We start from the raw sequence: 17,980 nt of genomic DNA, 5'->3' as shown, positions 1-17,980 counted from the left end.
AGGGCTCTGGGTACCCGGAAAAGGGAGCACGCCAGTTCCAACGACAAGAACGTACAAGGAGTGCGCAAGGCGTTTCGTTACGATACGAATAGATGAGTTCCGAACATCGTTTACACACCATGAACTGGGGTGCACACTTCAAAGGGTTGAGATGGAAAAGCGTCGGAGGAGCCCTGAGTATATAATAAAGTACGGACCGCTGACGGAAGAGCAAATGGAAAGGAGGGCGAAAGTTCGGGGATTACTCGCACTGGTGAGTACAACGAACGATGGCAAGAAACGTATGGAATTCGTGAACCGAGACTTTAACGCTGCAATCAATATACGGAGATGTGCGATGCTGGAGAAAAGACCTCCAGAGTGGACACGAGAGAACTTTGTTGGACAACCTCTCAAAGTCGAACTATACGAGAAAAAGTTGGAAGCAGTAGTAGGTGGCCGGTCCAAAAAGACTGGGAAGCGTCTGCACGTCCGTTGGAGACGTTTCGTCTAGGGCGCGTTGGTAGCCACTTTTGTACTGATAGCGGCAGCGTTTTTGTTTTGAAAGGGGCTCGCTAGCAGCGGCGTCACGTATCTATCTTTTAAGAATCCGCAAATTTCCTGTCCATGTAACCAACGGAGCGCAGCAGAGCTACATCCCCGACAGCATTCGCAAGCAGCACTGATATCTCCCGATTTCAAATCGTTCAGGCATTCCCCAAACAGGTCTCATTAAAGACGACACCCACAGTCGATTCCGCTCTGAAAAACGATCCGTACTGCGACGCGGTAACATTAAACAGACTGCTACCGACCTCGGATGGCACGTTCGCGAATAGATTCCCAGCACCAGCCAGGAAATAAACCTGTGGCTCTCCGCTGGTGAATGTCGAGACAAAGACCAGCGGCGTCGTGGACGTCTCGGACCCGGTGAAAAAGTGCGGCCAGCCGGCTGGAATAATCGCCACGTCGCCAGGCTTCAAGGGGGCCTTCAACAATACCACCGAGCCGTTAGACGACCACAGCGTGAAAGTGCCCTCACCCTCAACAACGTACGCGTACTCGATCGCGTCCGTCTGCACGTGCAGCTCCTGGATACCGCACTTGTTCAACGTGGATATCAGGGTAGAGAGGCCCACGCTCGTTAACAACGAGTTCTGTGTAACGTCAAACAACTGAATACTTCCGGCTGAGTTATTCACGAGAAACGCACCGCTTGTGAGCGCGTTCTGCAGGTACGAGCTTGGAGACGCAGCGAGCAGCTCGGCAATCGTGCTGCTCTGAGAGAGCCCACGCACCGGCTTCGACACAACTGCAGCGAGCACGTAGAGCAGGGTCACCAGGAACACTAAGGATACTTTGCGCAACATTTCCGATCGTTTCGAATCACACCTGGTCAAACGTTTTACAGTAGAGTCTTCTGCAAACACAGTTGATAGAAGAACGACAATATGTTTTAAAAGAGTGGCTGACGACGAGCGCTGCAGAAGCCGCCACACACTTCATCGCACGACTGTCGCGTCTCACAACCTATTTCTGTTGTTTACTGCCGCGTGGTGCACCATATTTGCCTTCAACTACAGCCACACACTTTTCGACTTGCGGTCTCTGAACCGCAGCAGGATCCAGCCGGGAGATGCGGCGGATCGAGTTCCGAAAGCGCCGCGTCGCCGTTAAAGGGAAACTCGATTGGTATCAATAGCGTGGTGTTCAGCTGTAAAAAGTTGGTTTTCTGTTGAGGTCTTAGCCAGGTACAGTCTTTCAGTTCGTTTTTGTTCCAGCCCTCAAACAAGTCTAGTCAAGTGTTTATTCGTAGAATATAAAAGAAGCGTTCAAAGAGTGTTCTTTTTCAAAAAAAAACTAAAAAACGGAAAAGCTAGTAAATAGCAAGTCGACGATCCTGGAGGCCCAGTGTCGCCGGCTGCCAAAAAAACCCAAATATAGTGCCGAGTCCAGAACAAAAAGAAGAGAAGAAGGACCGAAACGGTAAGGCCCTACGTCGAAGGCGGCAAGGAAGACGGCTGTACGACGAGATGGTGGTGAAAACCTTTCTTCTTGGACATATCAAGCATCCCTACAAGGAAAAGTTGCGGGACGCTATCAAAAAACGTGTCGACTCGTACTCCAAGAGTATTGTCAAGACGTCGTCAGGACTGATGCATTTGGCGAGGGAGATGTATCGCGATGTGGCGCACATGGAAACGGTCTAGATTCCAGACGAGTTTTTCCACAAGACCTTTATTCGTCACCTGATGCTTGGTACAGGGGAAGCGCGGAAGGAAAATGTGCTAGTGCACGCTCTCCACGAAAACTACGCCGAATACCGCTTCGAGCGTACCCGATACAGGGTTGACTCGTGTATTTACGCCTACGGGCCGAAGAAGTACCTCACGAATCTGAAGAACCATTTAACTATGTACCCGGAACGTTTCATGATATGCGCCGTGTTTGCACTCTACCCGGGCATCTCTCGCAAAGGAATATGGGGGATGATCAACGGCATCACGAACGATCGAAAGTATGAAGATGAGATCGAATTTGTCGATAAGAAGACATCACGCAGGAGCACAAATGGAGCTTCCGTAATCCGCGCGACTATTCAAGAGCACCGTGCGGTCTTGGGGCTACTCAGTCCAACAGGAAAATTACCTAATATGAAAAAACACGAAGAGAGATTTTATCAACTAATCCTGCGCTGTTTCATGTTTCTGAACCGAAAGCACGGACGCAAGGCCGACATGGAGCCGGGTGTGGAAAAAACGAATAGTCGGAGAGAGGGAAGGCTGCGCTTCTGGAGAATCGCTCCCACGCTGATCCGTTGTCCAGGATCAATTCAAGTTTTGAGACTATCGACTCCGGCGTCCTTTACGGCATCTTTAAGGAGATCAGTCCGGGGTTCAGTGTCAGCAGGGAGGAATTCTCCGGTGAAAACCGGAAGACGTACTGGAAGAACATCTTCGATTTCAAACGCCTGAGAGTGAGCAAGCAAAAGTTGTTCACTGGGATGATCGAAACCGATGGAGTAGCCTTGTGTGCACACTATCGGCGGTTGAAGAGAGATCGGCCAGTCCCTCACTCGGCTGCACCCGTGACGAAGGATCAAGAAAACAAAGAGGTGTATCCTGCGACGCAGGAGGTGGAGGATAATGACTTTCTCGTTGACGTGGCGAAGGATGGAGATGAGAAGGAGGCGGAACCTGCGACGCAGGAGGTGGAGGATAACAAGCTTGTCGTTGACGCGGCGAAGCATGAAGAAAACAAAGAGGAGCATCCTGTGGCGCAGGAGATTGAGGGTAACGACTTTATCGTTGATGTGACGAAGGATGAAGTTGGGAAGGAGGCGGATCCTGTGATGCAGGAGGTGCAGGATAACGCCTTTATGCTTGACGCGACGAAGCATGAAGAAAAGAACGAGGCGGGTCCTGCGGCGCAGAAAGTGCAGGATAACGACTTTGTCATTGGCATGGACCCTGGGAACACGAATATCATTACCATCGCAGCACCAAAGTGTGCGGAAGATTGCATTGACGGCAACTTACGTCTGAAAGACATGCATTTGTTGAGGTTCTCGAGAGCAAGATACTATCGAGAGTCCGGTATAATGAATGCAAGGAAGAAAATTGCTGCATGGAATGCAGGAATGAAGGATCACCTGGAATCTTCGAGCGAGGTGACGAGCCGAGGCGCGGACTTTGAAGCTTTTCGGAAATTCATGGAAGTTCGTGTTGCCCATTGGGATGCGCTGTGGGAGGGGTATATCAAGCCCCGGTGGGCTCGTTTGCGAATGAATCTATTCGGTGGGACGCAGCGGGCATTCGCGAACTTTTTCAATAAGTTGAGCGCCCTCAAAGAAGACAAGACTCAAAGGCTCGTAATAGCGTATGGAGCAGGGCGCTGGAAGACCCAAAAAGGAACTACGCCAGCTCCAACGACAAGAACGTACAAGGAGTGCGCAAGGCGTTTTGTTACAATACCTGTAGATGAGTTTCGAACGTCCTGCACACACCATGAGCTGGGTTGTACACTTCAGAGAGTGGATATGGAAAATTTCCAGAGGAGCCCTGAGGATATGAAAAAGTATGGACCGCTGACGGAGGAGCAAATGGAAAGTAGAGCGAAAGTGCGAGGACTAGGTGCACTAGTAAGTACAACTACCAATGGGAAGAAACGTATGGAATTTGTGAACCGAGACTTTAATGCCGCTATCAATATACGGAGATGTGCGGTGCTGGAGAAAACACCTCCAAAGTCATGAAGAGGGAACTTTATTGGACAACCTCTCAAAGTCGAACTATACGAGAAAAAGTTGGAAGCAGTAGTAGGTGGCCGGTCCAAAAAGGCGGGGAGGCGTCTGCACGTCAGTTGGAGACGTTTCGTCTAGGGCGCCGGTCGCCACTACTGTATACCGTTGGCGTCGTTCGACTTAGAACGGCGGTGGTGGCTTGTCCATCCCCTAAAGCGCAGGAAGTGGCCCTTCCCGTGCATCGTCCAAGTCGAGAATCAGACTGGCCTCCTGTTGCAGCTCAAAACGGATCCGTTCTAGTAAATTCTGGGGCATTTTCGGGCGCAGCCGTGCCGCTAACTCATCAAAGCGATCAGCATTCGCGGCGATGTAGTCCTGTGCACATCGAATCATTTCCATGAGCTTGCCGGGACGAACCTCATCAATATTCATCACGCTGATCTCTGGATTGCATCGAAAATAAACATCTGCAGGCAACACATCTTCCAGGATGTGATGCACACTCTCGGTGCCGACTGCAGAGTCCACAATCGAGTTGATCACGTCGTTCCAGCTCATTCGGCTCGGGACGGCAGCAGCTGCGGCATCTGCACCATCACCACCACTTGCGGAAATCGCCGAAGTCGTGGCAGCTTCACGAAGCGCACTCGCAGCTTCGCTCTCGGTTGAGGCACCGCCGTCGCCACCGCTGCCCTCTCTGGTGCCCGTGGACACACCACTGTCCGTGGTGCTTAGCGGCGATAGAGGGCTAGTCTTCTCGGCGACTCCGGTTCCCACGCTCACCAAGAGCTCGATAGGCACATTCGGGAACAAGCGGCGTGCCTCGTGCGCTGCCACCCCTGCGGGATTATTCGCAACCAGAGCTCCATCTGCGTGAATGAGTCCATTCAATACAATTTCCGAAAAAAACGTCGGAGCCGCCGACGAGGCCCGCATACCCTGCCATAGGGTTGCATCCACAGTCCCTGGGTATCTGGACTCCTGGCCTGGTGCGTGGCAATAGTTTCGAAACAGATGCAGCTGGTGCGGACGTCGATTCATCACGGAGCTTACGAAGAACACGTAGTTCATATCCCGGTCCATGGTGGAATCAATCATCCGCAATGAGCCTGCCTCACGTTTCAGAATGCTCTCAAACAAGTCCGTATCGTAGTAGGCCCGAGTGAGCAACATTTTCGGCGCACTGCTCAGCTTTTTGGCGAAAATTTTGCCGATTAGTTCACGGTAGAGGCTCTCGACCTCCTCAACTGGACGCCGGCGAATCCCCAACGAGCCGGCAATAATCGCCCCCGTCGAGGTTCCGCAAATGATATCGAACATTTCATGCAACTGGCAGCCAGTCAATTTGGTTAGGTGCTTCAGAATCTCGAAAGACATGAGCGCCCGAGTGCCACCTCCGTCAAGTGCAAGGATGCGCAAACCGCGCTGGCCTCGAACGCGCGGCCTCCAGTGATGCACGCCCAGACAAGCGAGCGCCCGACGCGATGCCCGTGCAACATCCTCCGGGTAGCCGACCCGTGTGCCGCCTGCCATGGACTCGAGCACGCGAACCAGTCGACGATTCCGGAAGAAGAGGGCACGATCGCTCGTGGCAGCATCCATCATCAGGGTGCCGATGAGCATACATGCGCTCCACTTGCCTTGCATCTCCCATGACTCTCCGGCTACCGGTGCTTCCAAGATACGCAACAGACCATCCAAGAGGCCTGGATAACGAAGGATTTGCGGTTTGCAGCGAGGCAAGACGTTGGTCAGATTTGCGAGTGCAGCCACAGCTAGGGATACCGTGAAGGCGGCTTCACGTTGCTGTTCTTGTTGTGGGCGCTTTCTCTGTGATGCGGTTTCATCGTCTAGGTTGGTGTTGCTGTTGCTGTTCCTGCGGCGTCCAGCATCCGGCCTCGAGAGCTGCAGCGAGTCCGTCATGCTCAGTGCATTCAACAACGGTGCCACACCTACCTCTTCCAGAAATGCAATGGCTTGTTTTCGCGTGCGAATCGCCATGGCCGCTTCTGCTGCAGCGCGAAGCGTCAGCTGCTCCACTCGATCGACGAGCTCATCGAAGACGGCAGCATCCACAGGGCCATGGCCAGCGCCTGCCCCGTAATGTCGTGAAAGCAACAGGCGCTGGATGGATTCAATTGCATGATCCTCCGAGTTAGTCGCAGTCGCAGATCCCGAGTCGACAGCGTTCCGCGGGCGTGGCCAAGTAAACGAGAAAAGCGTCGACCACCAGTTTCTCGTCTTGTCTTTCGACAGAGGACTTTCTGCTGCATCCGCTGCAGCTACTTCTGTACTGGTAGCTGCAGCGGATGCAGCAGACGCTGATGACGGGTTCACTGGTGCGCTCTGCTTCGCACCCGTCCCCTCTTTCGACTCCGTGCGATCTCGCTTCTGCTGATTGCCCAAGTTGGCAGCCGATGCCTGCGGTCTGCTCAATACCTCGATTGATTCCACGGATCCATTTGTTGGACGCGAGGCCTTCTGTTCCGTTTCGCGCGTACTAGCGGTAGTTCCAGCCTCGGCGCCCTGCACGGGTATCGATGGCGATCGCGTCGGTGTGCTCGCCATAATGGCGCTCGCTGTTGCAAATGCCGAGGCCATGGTGCTTCCACCGTCTGCGCCAGCGAGACCCGCCATAACGGCATCCTCGCGAGCCATAGCGTCGGCGGCATTCGAGTACGTACGAATACGTTGCGCCTCCTCGCGCCGTTTGCGTCCGCCCGCACTCATTGCCGAGATGGCTTGCCACAAGCTCCCGAGCGCCGATATCGGGATGTACAGCATGCTGCCCCTGCGGGCGGAAGAATCCACGGATACTTGCCCTGCTGCTGCTGCCGCTGCTGCTGCTGCTGCAGGTACCATATCGTCCAGGTTGGAAGTAGATGCCGGCGACTCGCCCTGGACCCCGACTCGAGGCGCTGTCGCAGTTTGACTCCAATCATTCGGCGAATTTGCCGCCTTTGGTGCGCTCCCCGGACTCCCAGTGCCGGCGCTCCAGGGTGCCACAGCCGCCACCAGCGAATCCATGATATGAACGGGAACCGGCACAGCGACCTCGGGTGCTCTCGGGGTGGACGCCGCTGAGCCGTCTGTAGCTCGCAACGTGTGTTTGGCGCCGAGCGGAATGGATGTATTGCTGCTCTGAAACAGATCGCGGTCAGCGTCAGAGGCGGCAAAATCTGGCGTCAAAATTTCGTCGAAAATAATGCGCTGCAGCTCATACGGGATATAGCAGGCTCGCTGCCCTAAAAGCGACATATTTGATGGAGTCTCCTCTGGTAGCGCAAATTGCTTTCGCATTTCACATTCGGCGACAAGGTCAAAGAGTACAACTTCCGGAATGCTCCCAAACGATCGAAGGTACTTTCTCCGCAGTCGAGCTGACATCTCGTCTGCTTGCTCTGGAGCATTCGCTCCCGATGGTGGACCTGAACGTGGCCCCCGTTTCTTATGATTAGATCGCCGCTGAGCACGATCCGCACCAACGGCTGTGTCGTTAGGCCGCGCCCGCGCTGCCTCGTCCGCTTCAGATGCAACGTACGGCTTATGATGCGGTTCTGGCTGTGATTGGACCCCCACTGAGGTGAACGCGCGACTGGAATGGTCTTGCACAAGCGTTGACAGCTGGCTAAACGCCGAGCGAGCCATCGGCACACATACACGCACCGCTTGCCGAGCAATCCAGTAGAGGCCGAGGCCCACCCCCTGCGCGCCCTGTAGGAGCGCTCGAGACACTCGGGCTCGCGTCTCCGTCGATACAGAGTCGCTTGCCTGGCGCTGTTCCGCTGCGTTCCGCGCATAGCGCTCATCACGGCTGCTGGCGCTGCTACTGCTGCCCCGCTTCTGTCCCTGCTCTCGTCGCACCGAGTCGGATGACTGTCGTTCAGCAACGCTGCAGAGCTTCAGCAGACATCTTCGAGACACTTTACGCGAGAATCTTCGCCGTCGACACCGCACCGATCGGCTTGTCTTTCTTGGGTGCTGATTCAAGAACGCCGGTGACCTGTCAGCTAGCGGTTGCCGCCCGGTGCCTCCAGACACGACCCCGAAAGTAACGAACGCCATTGCCACCGCGAACGACACCGCACTAACCTTGGTCTTCGCTACAAACTCGTTCCGGTTCTATCAGTGGCACTCACAGTCACGAATCGTAGTGACAGCCTCCCAAGTGCGGTTTATGGTACACGTTTGCCGCGTACCGGCAACGTTCGGGGAGATAACGCGAACGAATCCGAACCCGGGTGCCATCTGGGCGCGCAGCGCAGCGCATCGCGCGTGCGTACACCGCGCTTCAAAGCTATTCTGTATAGACGCTGTGCCTTCGAGCGTACAGCAGCAAATCGACGAAGACGTGGAAACGTACGTTATATTCCTTGGACTCTCTAGTATGACAGGAAACTTTGGAGTATCTACATGGAATATCATATAGATGTTTCGGCAAACGGTGGCGTTCGAGCAGCAGGCGACTTCTAGAGCGAGGCCGTACGGTGAACTCTGTTATCGTCAGAGCCAGTTATGATTATCGAACGTGAGCCTTTGCTGACGCTGTATCTCGTTTCTCGTGAACCTGAACGAACCAACAATGCGATGGACGTATCGACACCGTGGAGGGCGACCAGTAGCCTGGCCTCTCCAGTGAGGCAAAGCGGTGAGATCAGAAACACTGGCAGCCGCAAGCGACATTGCGCAGTTTGCTAACCGTGCACTGCTCCAAGGCTGTGGTGCGCGTCGGGATCAACACGAACACCGAGACGGAACCGTTTTGGCGTCGTGGCTGCTTTCTAACGTTGGAGCTTGCAGTCGGCTGGAGAGGTCGAGTGAACGCAGCGCGGGCCGAGCGGTGCACTAGGTTCCTGTCGTGGTTCAGCGTGCGGACGTGTTGAGGCTGTTGTTCAAGTACGATGGAGCTTGAACCACTCAAGTTTAGGACTCACGAGCGTTCGTTACTGCTACAGATACCCTGCCCCCCGTCGGCTACTTGAGATTGTGCTCTGTTCTAACGCTACCGGGTGCCGAGACCTTGCGATGACGCGGGGTCGCTCTGGAGGGCGTCTGCTCGCTAGCGATCCCCTAGAATAGAGGTTCTGTCCCGTACCTACGCCTGTGAGTGCCTGCTTTAGGTTAGGCGGCCTCGCTAGACCTTTGCGATCGCCCAGTGCCGTAGCTCGACAAGTTTCCTATTTTGTTTTCCTGATGGTACGCCTTCGGGGGATATGTACAGCCCATCTGGATATAGGAACGCATATGTCAGCGAACTTTATGCAAGCAGCGAAACTCGCGTCACAGGCTGCTGGGGCGAGTTCAGTTGGAGCTCATTTCCCTGAATTCCTGACAGCGATAGCGCAATTCACTGGCAGGAGCATGAATGGTGTAGTTCTTCGCGGGTGCCAGTCGTAGTTGACGAATCGTCGATGGTATCCCTGCAGGTAACGTTTTCGTTTAGGATAGAAACGTTTTCAATGCTCTTTGAGGTGACGAGCCACACCCGTGTCGCAGTGAATGAGAACACCGAACTTCTCGTTCCGTTCCTGTATTTCGATTTTTCCCTGAAGTTTTCCTTCGGTATGTCGCCTTGAAAATAGAAGAGTAACAAGGAGGGTCAACTTATTTAGACTTATTTTCATGGTTCTCGGTCGTCTTTTCGGAGTTGGTCCCTCATATCGTTGCCGCCGAAGCTCATTTGGGTACAGGAATCAAGATGATCCGGGATGCCATCGAACATGCGTTTGAGGAAAAACTGATAGTGTTATCTAGTCCATGTGTACATGCCTCCTTCCCTCTCCTGCCCTTAGGCGGTGTATGCCTAGATCACGCATTCTTAAAATTCTCGATCTTCCCGTTTCGAGACGAGTTGTGAGCGCGCCTACTCGAGCCACTGAACTTAAGGCTTTTCACAAGCGTACACTGAAAATCCATTGTAGTTGTCACGTCAAAGTATCAATGCTGATCGAAATACAAATCCACCGCCCTTTGTATCCATCAAAGAAACGCCATTCGACAGCAGCATAGCATTTGCGACGGGATATGCTTACAGATGCTCCCATCTCTTCTGCTCTTTTTGCATGGAAAAGATTCTTGGAGCCAAACTCTGGTCATCGTAGAGATCGCGTCATGTGAAGCGCGTGTCGCTCCGTCTTAGAAAAGGAATGTGCACGAATGACAGTTTCTAGATTTGTTCTCTGGCCTGGATTTTCCTGCCGATATTTTTTTCATCTCGGACAAGACTGCGTTCCACAAATTCTCTTTCGAATGGAAATCGCGCGCTTCTCCGTGCAGCCGTCAGCGTACGCATTGAGAAGATCTCAAAGAAGGAGCCCGTGATCTTAGGGTGCCGAACCGGATGCGGAAATGGAGAAAAGCATCAAGGGTTGCCATCTGTCCTCGACAAGGGCATAAACCTAGCGCTATCGCAAGCGATCACGCGCCACAGAGTGGCCCTCGGAAGACGAGCTGTGATGGTCACGTTGGGGCACCTAACCACGGCCGAGTGCTACCGTGCGAAAGGCGCATCGATGCACGACACAAAGAAGATGGGCACGGCCACCGAAGCGTGCGTCAACACCACAGGGTTTGCATAAAATGCGTTGGAAGCCTCGGGAAACAGCATCAGTGGGACCTTAATGCTGCCGTCAAGGTCCTTCCACAGCAAACAAGTGATCTGGAAGGAGAGACTGGCATATTCAAAGCTGGATACAAATGGGAGGAAAAGGAAGCTGTCAAACAAAAAGCCTGCAGCTGCTGGTGTTGATTACATTGGAAAGAGACATGAACCTCAGCGTGCACGGTCGCGTTCAGTGAGGGGACCGCTTTCATTTCATTCTCACTTAGGTGTCCGACTTCGATGCGGACGCCAAGTCGGCCTTTGGACTCTCTTGCCTCTGAGCGTTAAAAGCATCTCTAATCTTGATGAATCTTATTTGAGGAAGTACTCGCCGCCTATAGCTCAACAACCGGAGGATACTACAAATAATGAAGAAGCACCAATTGGAATCCATTTGTAGAGCTGCAGTTCTCCCTTTTCGGGTAGATTGCACTCACCGCTCTACGCTTTGTAAGTTTGAGGGTATATCTTTTAAGGCTGGTTGTAAAGTAGCCTTTGCACAAGTGCCTGAGAGATATTTGGATGACAAGACGTGAGTCGAGATGGCGTGTATGCTATCGCGGGGAATCGCCTTTCGTATTTCCTTAGGTTTCGACGTAAAAAGCCGCGCGGACGGCATCTTCGAATCCTCGACGCTGCGTTGTGCGAACACACATAGGTCCACGTTATCTAATGATATACAGCTCGCAGCGGATCGATCCTGCAGCGATCCAGGTACCGCCCCGCTGCATAAGTACGCCTTTTTGACTAATTGTCTATCTATGGCCCTCTCGTGAGAAATCAATCCGGCAGCGCTGCGGGCGCCGTCCTACGTCATAAAAACCCTTTTATACATATTTATCTATCTATGTCCCTCTCGTGAGAAATCTATCCGGCAGCGCTGCAGCAGCGACGCCGGTGTGTCCGGCCATGAAACCGTTGCGCAATTTGAATGCCTCATTGGAAGTCGCTGGGGTTCAGCGACACGTTGTTCTGCATACAGCGCACCACAAAGCAGGCCTCCAAAACGACGCAGACACAGTCCGCGCTTTTTCGCGTCATATAGTTACTTCTTGGTGACATTTACAGACACAAATCTGGCTACTTGTGCAAAAGTTTCTTGTTAAAGCCGCAAGGCAAAGGTCTCGTCACAAGTGCGCCTGCGCAATGATTCGAGACAGGGTTCCAGCCTCGCGACTGCGCCCACCAACCCCGATCAACACTTCGCTGGAGGGCGTAGGCAGCCTGCTTTTGACTCGCACTGGTGCTGCGAGCACTGTGGTAGAGCGTGAGAATAAGGCCCCCGGAAACAGTGACGGCGAAGGTGGCTGCAAGGCAGCCGGGTCGGCACCGGCCGCGTCTAAGGAGCCAGTCGGGCAAACGGTTGAGTCTCGATCAGAAACGCCTGTGACGGAAGACACGGGTAAGGGTGCCGGCCCTGCGGCCTCCGGTTTGCAACTAACGTCTCAGTTTCCCGCCAGTCTCCCTCACACGTCGCTCCCGAGTGAATCGGGGCCATCGCAGCTGTCGACGTTTATAGAGGAGACACGGCGGCGAATGGAAGAGCAGGAACGACGTCTGCAAGCCATGATCCGTCTACACCAGAAGCAGCTTTCGAGCAGTGCTGCGCCAGCGGGATATAACCGCGGCCAAGGCGCTGCAGCGGCGGAGATGGAGGCGTTGCATACCATGATCTCGTCGCAGAAGCACCTCATCGATTCGTTACAGCTCGAAAAGGCTCAGGTTGTGAACGCTTTGCAAACAGAGCGTCTGGCAAAACAAATGATAGAGCGGGAAGTCATGGAGCTTAAAAATGCTCTGCAGGAGACTGAAAGGCGCATGCGGCAACTAGCAAAGGAACTCGAGGAAGCCCGCTCGCAACAGCAGCACCTCAGCGAGAAAGAGCTGGGGAAACTGCGTGCGCTAGAGCGCGACTGTGCCGAGCTGGAGGAGGCTCTTGCGGCAGAAAAACGGCAGCGGTTGCGAATCGTTGAGGAAAAAGACGCTGAAATTGCTCGAGTGCGTCTGCAATTAGAGGAGGAGTCTGCCGAAAAAATCCGCCAATCCATCCATAAGGAGCGAGTCCATGCGGATGAAGTGCGTCAAGAATGCGAACGTCTACGGTTGCACTTGGCTGAGAAAGAATCGGAAGCCAACGCGTTCCGTGATCGCGTTCGTCTCTTAGAGACTCAAATGCGGGAGAATCTGGAGCGTCAAAGCGAGCACGAGCAAAAATGCAGGCAGCTTGACAGTGATCTGCTGTGTTTGCGCAACGAACTTCGCAGCGCAGAGGAGGCCAAACAAGCGATCGAGCAAGCGCTCGAACGGTGCCGTCAAGATAATGCTGCGTTGAAAGCGGCTTGTCAAAGTCTCGAGACTGCGTTGCAAACTATACGAGCAGAGAAGCTCTCTATGGAAGCCATGCTGGGTTCGCATGAACAACGTTTCGAACAGAATGACAACGAGATCATGGAACTTCGCGCAAAGCTTGCGGATCGGGAACAAATGGTCCGGGAGCTTGAGGAGCAAGCTCGGGAAGATGAAAAGGTTCGACGAGAACTCCACAACATGGTTCAAGAACTGAAGGGAAATATACGAGTTTTCTGTCGAATACGTCCATTGTTGTCTGAAGAACGCCAATGCAACCCCGATGTACTCTTCCAACCGGTTGCGCGCTCTTCCGGTAGAGGCCTCGAAGTGTATGCGCCTTGTGATCAGAAGCGTGGCAGCTGCTTCCGGACTGATCGCCCGTCGTCCGGCGGAGAGGTAGCATCCACTGCTGCAACGCACGATCGACCAAGATGGGTATTCCAGTTTGATCGAGTTTTCGATGCTTCTTCCACTCAAGTCCAGGTATTTGAAGAGATATCTCAACTTGTTCAGAGTGCTCTGGACGGTTACAAAGTCTGCATTTTCGCGTACGGGCAAACGGGGAGCGGGAAGACGTTCACGATGATCGGTGATCGGCAAAATCCGGGCATGATTCCGCTCTCGGTGCGCCAGGTTTTCGCCCATGCTGCTAGGCTCTCCGAGCAAGGCTTCACGTTCTCCTTCGAGGCTTGCTTTTTGGAGATCTATAACGAGCATATTCGGGATTTGCTTGCGAAAGACAACGGCTCCGCGTCGACGGAGACTTCCGAAACGAACAAATACACCATTAAGGTGGATCGAGCCACTGGCAGTACCTATGTTAGTGATTTGCAAATGGTGCAAGTCCGCAATGCTGACGACGTAGAACGCCTCTTGACGATCAGCGCCCGCAACCGTATGACCGCCTCAACAAATATGAACGAGCGCTCATCGCGTTCGCATTCCGTCTTTCGCCTGTACATTCGGGGAGAGAATCGCGAAATGCAGCAGAAAATCCACGGTCTACTGAACTTGATCGATCTAGCCGGAAGCGAACGGCTTGCGCGCAGCGGCAGCGAGGGCGAACGTCTTCGCGAGACCCAGCACATCAACAAGTCACTGAGCGCCTTGGGAGATGTGATCGCCGCCTTGGCGAACAAGGACAAACACGTACCATTTCGCAACAGCAAGCTGACTTTTTTGCTCCAAGACTCGCTTGGCGGTGACTCAAAGACACTCATGTTTGTGAATATAAGCCCAACAGCGGAGAGTTTCCCCGAGTCGCTCTGCAGTCTGCGATTCGCTGCCAAGGTGAACGCCTGTGATATTGGAACGGCTCGACGCAGCCAACGAGTCTCTTTCCAGGAGCCATAGGACATTCCTCGCCTCTATAAACCGGAGCGCAACCGACTCTCCTTGCAGAGACGACGCGGCACTTGGCAAATCCACGCGTGCACGGCACGCGCTACCGGGCTGCTCGCAAAAGTCCAGATGGCTCGATGAATGAGCCTAGGAGTATAGGCTAAAAACTGGAAGCGGCCTGATCGCAAACAGGAAGAAAATGCCGCGGTGCGCATCAAATGAAGTCTAGATTAGGGTAAGTTTTGGCAGGTCGTGGACATCGAACCCCTTCGCTGGTATCCATCTGCGAGCGCGCTCGAAGCAGCACGTAAGCGGACTGGGGGGATTGTGGGCCCTTGCGTCGACGCTTTTTAGCTAACTACAAGACTCTGCTGGGATGCATACTATGTCCGTCAGTTGAAGGTAGATATGGTTGGACTCTTCGAAGATGGTGCTCTTGCACTGGAGGAAGGGGTTCAGCGGAGGTCGCGCTCGCTTCGAAATCGCATTCGGGCACTTGAGCGTCTCCTACGCTGGGAGAACCTTGCTACCGGTGCGCGGGCAGCCAAAATCCAAGAACTTGAAAGTCTGCAGCGTCTACTTCATAGAAGAAAACGCCAGTCCGAAAAGGATGCTATTACGCGTAAGTACCTTCCTATTCGTAAGCGAGAGGAGCGCAAGCTCTGCAACGAGCTTCAGCGCCTGCTGGAAGAACGACCGGAGGACGTTCCGGACTATGACTCGAAAAAGGCGCAGCTGGAGCGAGACCTAGAATACGTGCGGCACTTTCCGGCGGGCGTGAAATACGTGGCACTCTTTCCGAAAGGTGGTCACTCACCGCGCGCTCTGAAACTGATCAGGCGTTTTCGTGCCCGCATAGCGCGACAGCTTCGGGAACAAGTGTCCAGTGGTGCCGCTGATATTCCAGACAAGAGCCCAGAGAAACTCACAGAGGCACTGGAGGGACCCAGGCATGCTTTTTCCGCCCCGCATAACGTTGCAAGCAGCGGCATGCGCAAACGCTCCCATGCGGTTGGTGCTGTCCTTCCACCAGACGCTGTGTCGTCGCTTCGAAGTGACATACGCAGTCGGATGCATCAGAGAACGAATGATTTGCAGCGTGCGTCTCGTATGGAGATGTCCGGGGACCACGAAAAGCTTCAAGATACGGTTCAAGCACGCGCAAGGCAGACGCTGCGGTCGCGATCGATTGATGATCATCTGCCCAGGGTGCCTGGTAGGAGGCAAGCCCAACGCAAGGCCGATGAAAAATCGTCTTTGGAGCAACCAGAGCCACCGACAAGACGATGCGAACCCCGGGCGGTTGCTACGTTGCCCCGAGTCAGCTACACTGATCCATTGCTGGAGCCCGACACGGACTCGGAGACTCGGGACTCGACGCGAATATACAGGCAAAGCGGTGATGACGAAGATGATGCCCTAGAACGCCACGTATTCCTTGCCCGATTGCGATGTCCAGACGATCGACCAGATCGAGCAGCGACAACGCGTCGCTCGCGAGGCCGTGGCCGTATACTGGGTAGCGTCGAACCCGGCGCTTATGACAGTGCCGCAGTTCCGACGGGAACCGTGTAACGGCCTGCACTGACGCGCAGTGAATGTATCTTGCAGAGTCCGTGAACCGGATGCCGGTGCGTATTCCACGGTTAGTGCTGCCTTGCGAAGCCGGTTAATGTTGTGCGGGATGCTCACGTGGATGATGATACAGGGCTATCGACCGCATCGGGTGCCGTGAACGGGGCTCTCGCCTCGCAACGCTGCGCAAGGTGTTCGATACTGCTGAAACACATCCGACCAGCAGCGCTGTTGTACGCATAGGAAGACCTTTGGCTTACAGAATCCTCTATTTTGTAAATGGAAACCGGGGCCGGCTCCAAGGCACACCGGAAATTTTTCAGAGGACTACGCAGAACAAACGTGAAAGCCTTGATGAGATGTGCGAAGCTCGGAAACATGCATCGCGGTTTCCGTGTTTCACTGGCACACTGGGCGGAACCGTGGCGTTGTGACAGGGCTTCCTCCGTGTCAAAAATGGCTAAACGGGGGCTGTTTACGTTCGTGAGATCTTCCGCCCGTGATATCAGCATCGATACCGCCTTGCTGCCACTGACCTTCGTCGGCTCTGTGGAGCGAAGAAGCGCGCTGGTGCCTTCCATGAGGGTTTCTTGAGTAGGCACGTGCTGCTTGGACGCTCCAGAATCGATTTTTCGAATCGAGTGGGATCGTTGAACCGAGCCTGGGAACCCCAACGGTGCGATGACGATCAGTATCAAGACCAGCATTCGTCATGCTGCACAAGTCCACAGGTCGTGCGACTAGCCGCTCAGACTTGCTTTCAGGAATCATAGTGCGTTCAAACAAATAGGCGCTGCCATTGCCGTACCCATGTAGACGCATCGACAACATGCTCGCATCCAACAAACAATATGCGGCGATCAGCCAACGCTTTGCGCAATCTTTCGTGCAGCCGCTGTCATTTTTTCAGATGACGAAACGTTTATCGTGACCATGGATCCCTTGCTGCGGGACGGGTATTGATGATCTGGAAAGCGTCCATCATGAAGCATCTACCTTCAAGCTCCATTACTTATGCATTCTTTCGGACGCACCGGTCGTTTCTTGCGTTCTATCGTAAGCCAAGTGCCTGTCCTGGGAACCTACCATAGCGCCTATATCGCTGGAGCGGGTGCTGCACGGAGACAAAACGGCTTCGCCATACCACTGAGGGTGTCGACTCGAATAACGCAACACCTGACACGGGATCAGGGCTAATGATCATGCTGGGAGCCTGCAAGCTGCGCAGACGGACCTACTGCCTGCGACAGCGCGAATCGATATCTAAGGAGACCAGGGCGACGCGCAGGCGCGTACTACCCGCTTCGAATCCCAGAATGAATTGCGCTCGATACGAGCTGCTCAGATCGCTCTAAAGCACCTGCTATTGGGGGTATGGAGCACGAGCCCGGCGCACTCTTCCGGGTCGCTGGACCTTCCGCCTATACGGTAGACTTTTGAACGTGTGGAAACGTTTTCCTCCTTTTAACGTTTATCGTAGAGACGGAAAGGAATCCCAATCTCGTTGCTAGTTATTGGATAATTTCTGTTCTATTTTCTATATAGTGCAGTCGATACTCGCAGCATCATATCTGGCAGGCGTGAGATAGGAAGCGCATCTCGTGATTGAAGGGAAATGCGATCCTTACACTTAGCGTGTTTATCTAACGTACAAGGTGCATACGCGTTAAAGTCATATCGAAGCATAGTTTTTCATCTCCATTGTACTTTAATCTCCAGTATAGTCTACTCAAGTGATTTTCCGGGGTCTATAGCAGAAGTGTCTAAAGTGCGTTCTTTTTCAAAAGTAAAAAGGCAAGCTATGGACATGGAAGTGGAGGATCCTGGAGGACCACTGTCGCCGGCTGACGGAAAGAAACGAAAACAGAGCCGATCCCGGATGAACGAGACAA

The 17,980-nt window shown here is 53.7% G+C and overlaps 4 protein-coding genes and 1 non-coding gene across 5 annotated transcripts, besides 5 other annotated features; 3 read left to right on the top strand and 2 right to left on the bottom strand.

Moving 5' to 3' along the window:
* Positions 1–548: part of a sequence feature (repetitive element) that runs on past the window's edge.
* Positions 549–686: 138 nt separating this feature from the next.
* Positions 687–1,349, bottom strand: CYME_CMR502C (unknown cupin family protein; the record flags this gene model as incomplete). Its single annotated transcript, XM_005538634.1, has 1 exon — positions 687–1,349. One exon carries the CDS (start codon positions 1,347–1,349, stop codon positions 687–689), a length of 663 nt encoding a protein of 220 aa, XP_005538691.1.
* A 296-nt stretch (positions 1,350–1,645) lies between these two features.
* Positions 1,646–4,429: a sequence feature (repetitive element).
* Positions 4,430–4,432: 3 nt separating this feature from the next.
* CYME_CMR500C (membrane-associated calcium-independent phospholipase A2) lies at positions 4,433–8,287 on the bottom strand (the record flags this gene model as incomplete). The annotated part of the gene is made up of 1 exon (XM_005538633.1): positions 4,433–8,287. The coding sequence occupies one exon, from the start codon at positions 8,285–8,287 to the stop codon at positions 4,433–4,435; it is 3,855 nt and encodes a 1,284-aa protein (XP_005538690.1).
* Positions 8,288–8,521: 234 nt separating this feature from the next.
* CYME_CMR499T lies at positions 8,522–10,625 on the top strand. The gene has a single exon (XR_002461645.1). It is a non-coding gene; the product is annotated as a hypothetical transcript (transcript).
* Positions 10,626–11,897: 1,272 nt separating this feature from the next.
* Positions 11,898–12,418: a sequence feature (possible transcribed region).
* On the top strand, positions 11,970–14,525 carry CYME_CMR497C (kinesin-related protein; the record flags this gene model as incomplete). The annotated part of the gene is made up of 1 exon (XM_005538632.1): positions 11,970–14,525. One exon carries the CDS (start codon positions 11,970–11,972, stop codon positions 14,523–14,525), a length of 2,556 nt encoding a protein of 851 aa, XP_005538689.1.
* Positions 13,056–14,670: a sequence feature (possible transcribed region).
* A 251-nt stretch (positions 14,671–14,921) lies between these two features.
* On the top strand, positions 14,922–16,088 carry CYME_CMR495C (hypothetical protein; the record flags this gene model as incomplete). Its single annotated transcript, XM_005538631.1, has 1 exon — positions 14,922–16,088. The coding sequence occupies one exon, from the start codon at positions 14,922–14,924 to the stop codon at positions 16,086–16,088; it is 1,167 nt and encodes a 388-aa protein (XP_005538688.1).
* A 1,100-nt stretch (positions 16,089–17,188) lies between these two features.
* Positions 17,189–17,980: part of a sequence feature (repetitive element) that runs on past the window's edge.

This window comes from Cyanidioschyzon merolae, chromosome 18, assembly GCF_000091205.1.
Source record: "Cyanidioschyzon merolae strain 10D DNA, chromosome 18, complete genome".
In the NCBI taxonomy this organism is placed as follows: domain Eukaryota; phylum Rhodophyta; class Bangiophyceae; order Cyanidiales; family Cyanidiaceae; genus Cyanidioschyzon; species Cyanidioschyzon merolae.
The sequence above is the reverse complement of the archived record's forward strand: the minus strand, read 5'-3'. Positions and strand labels throughout refer to the sequence as shown.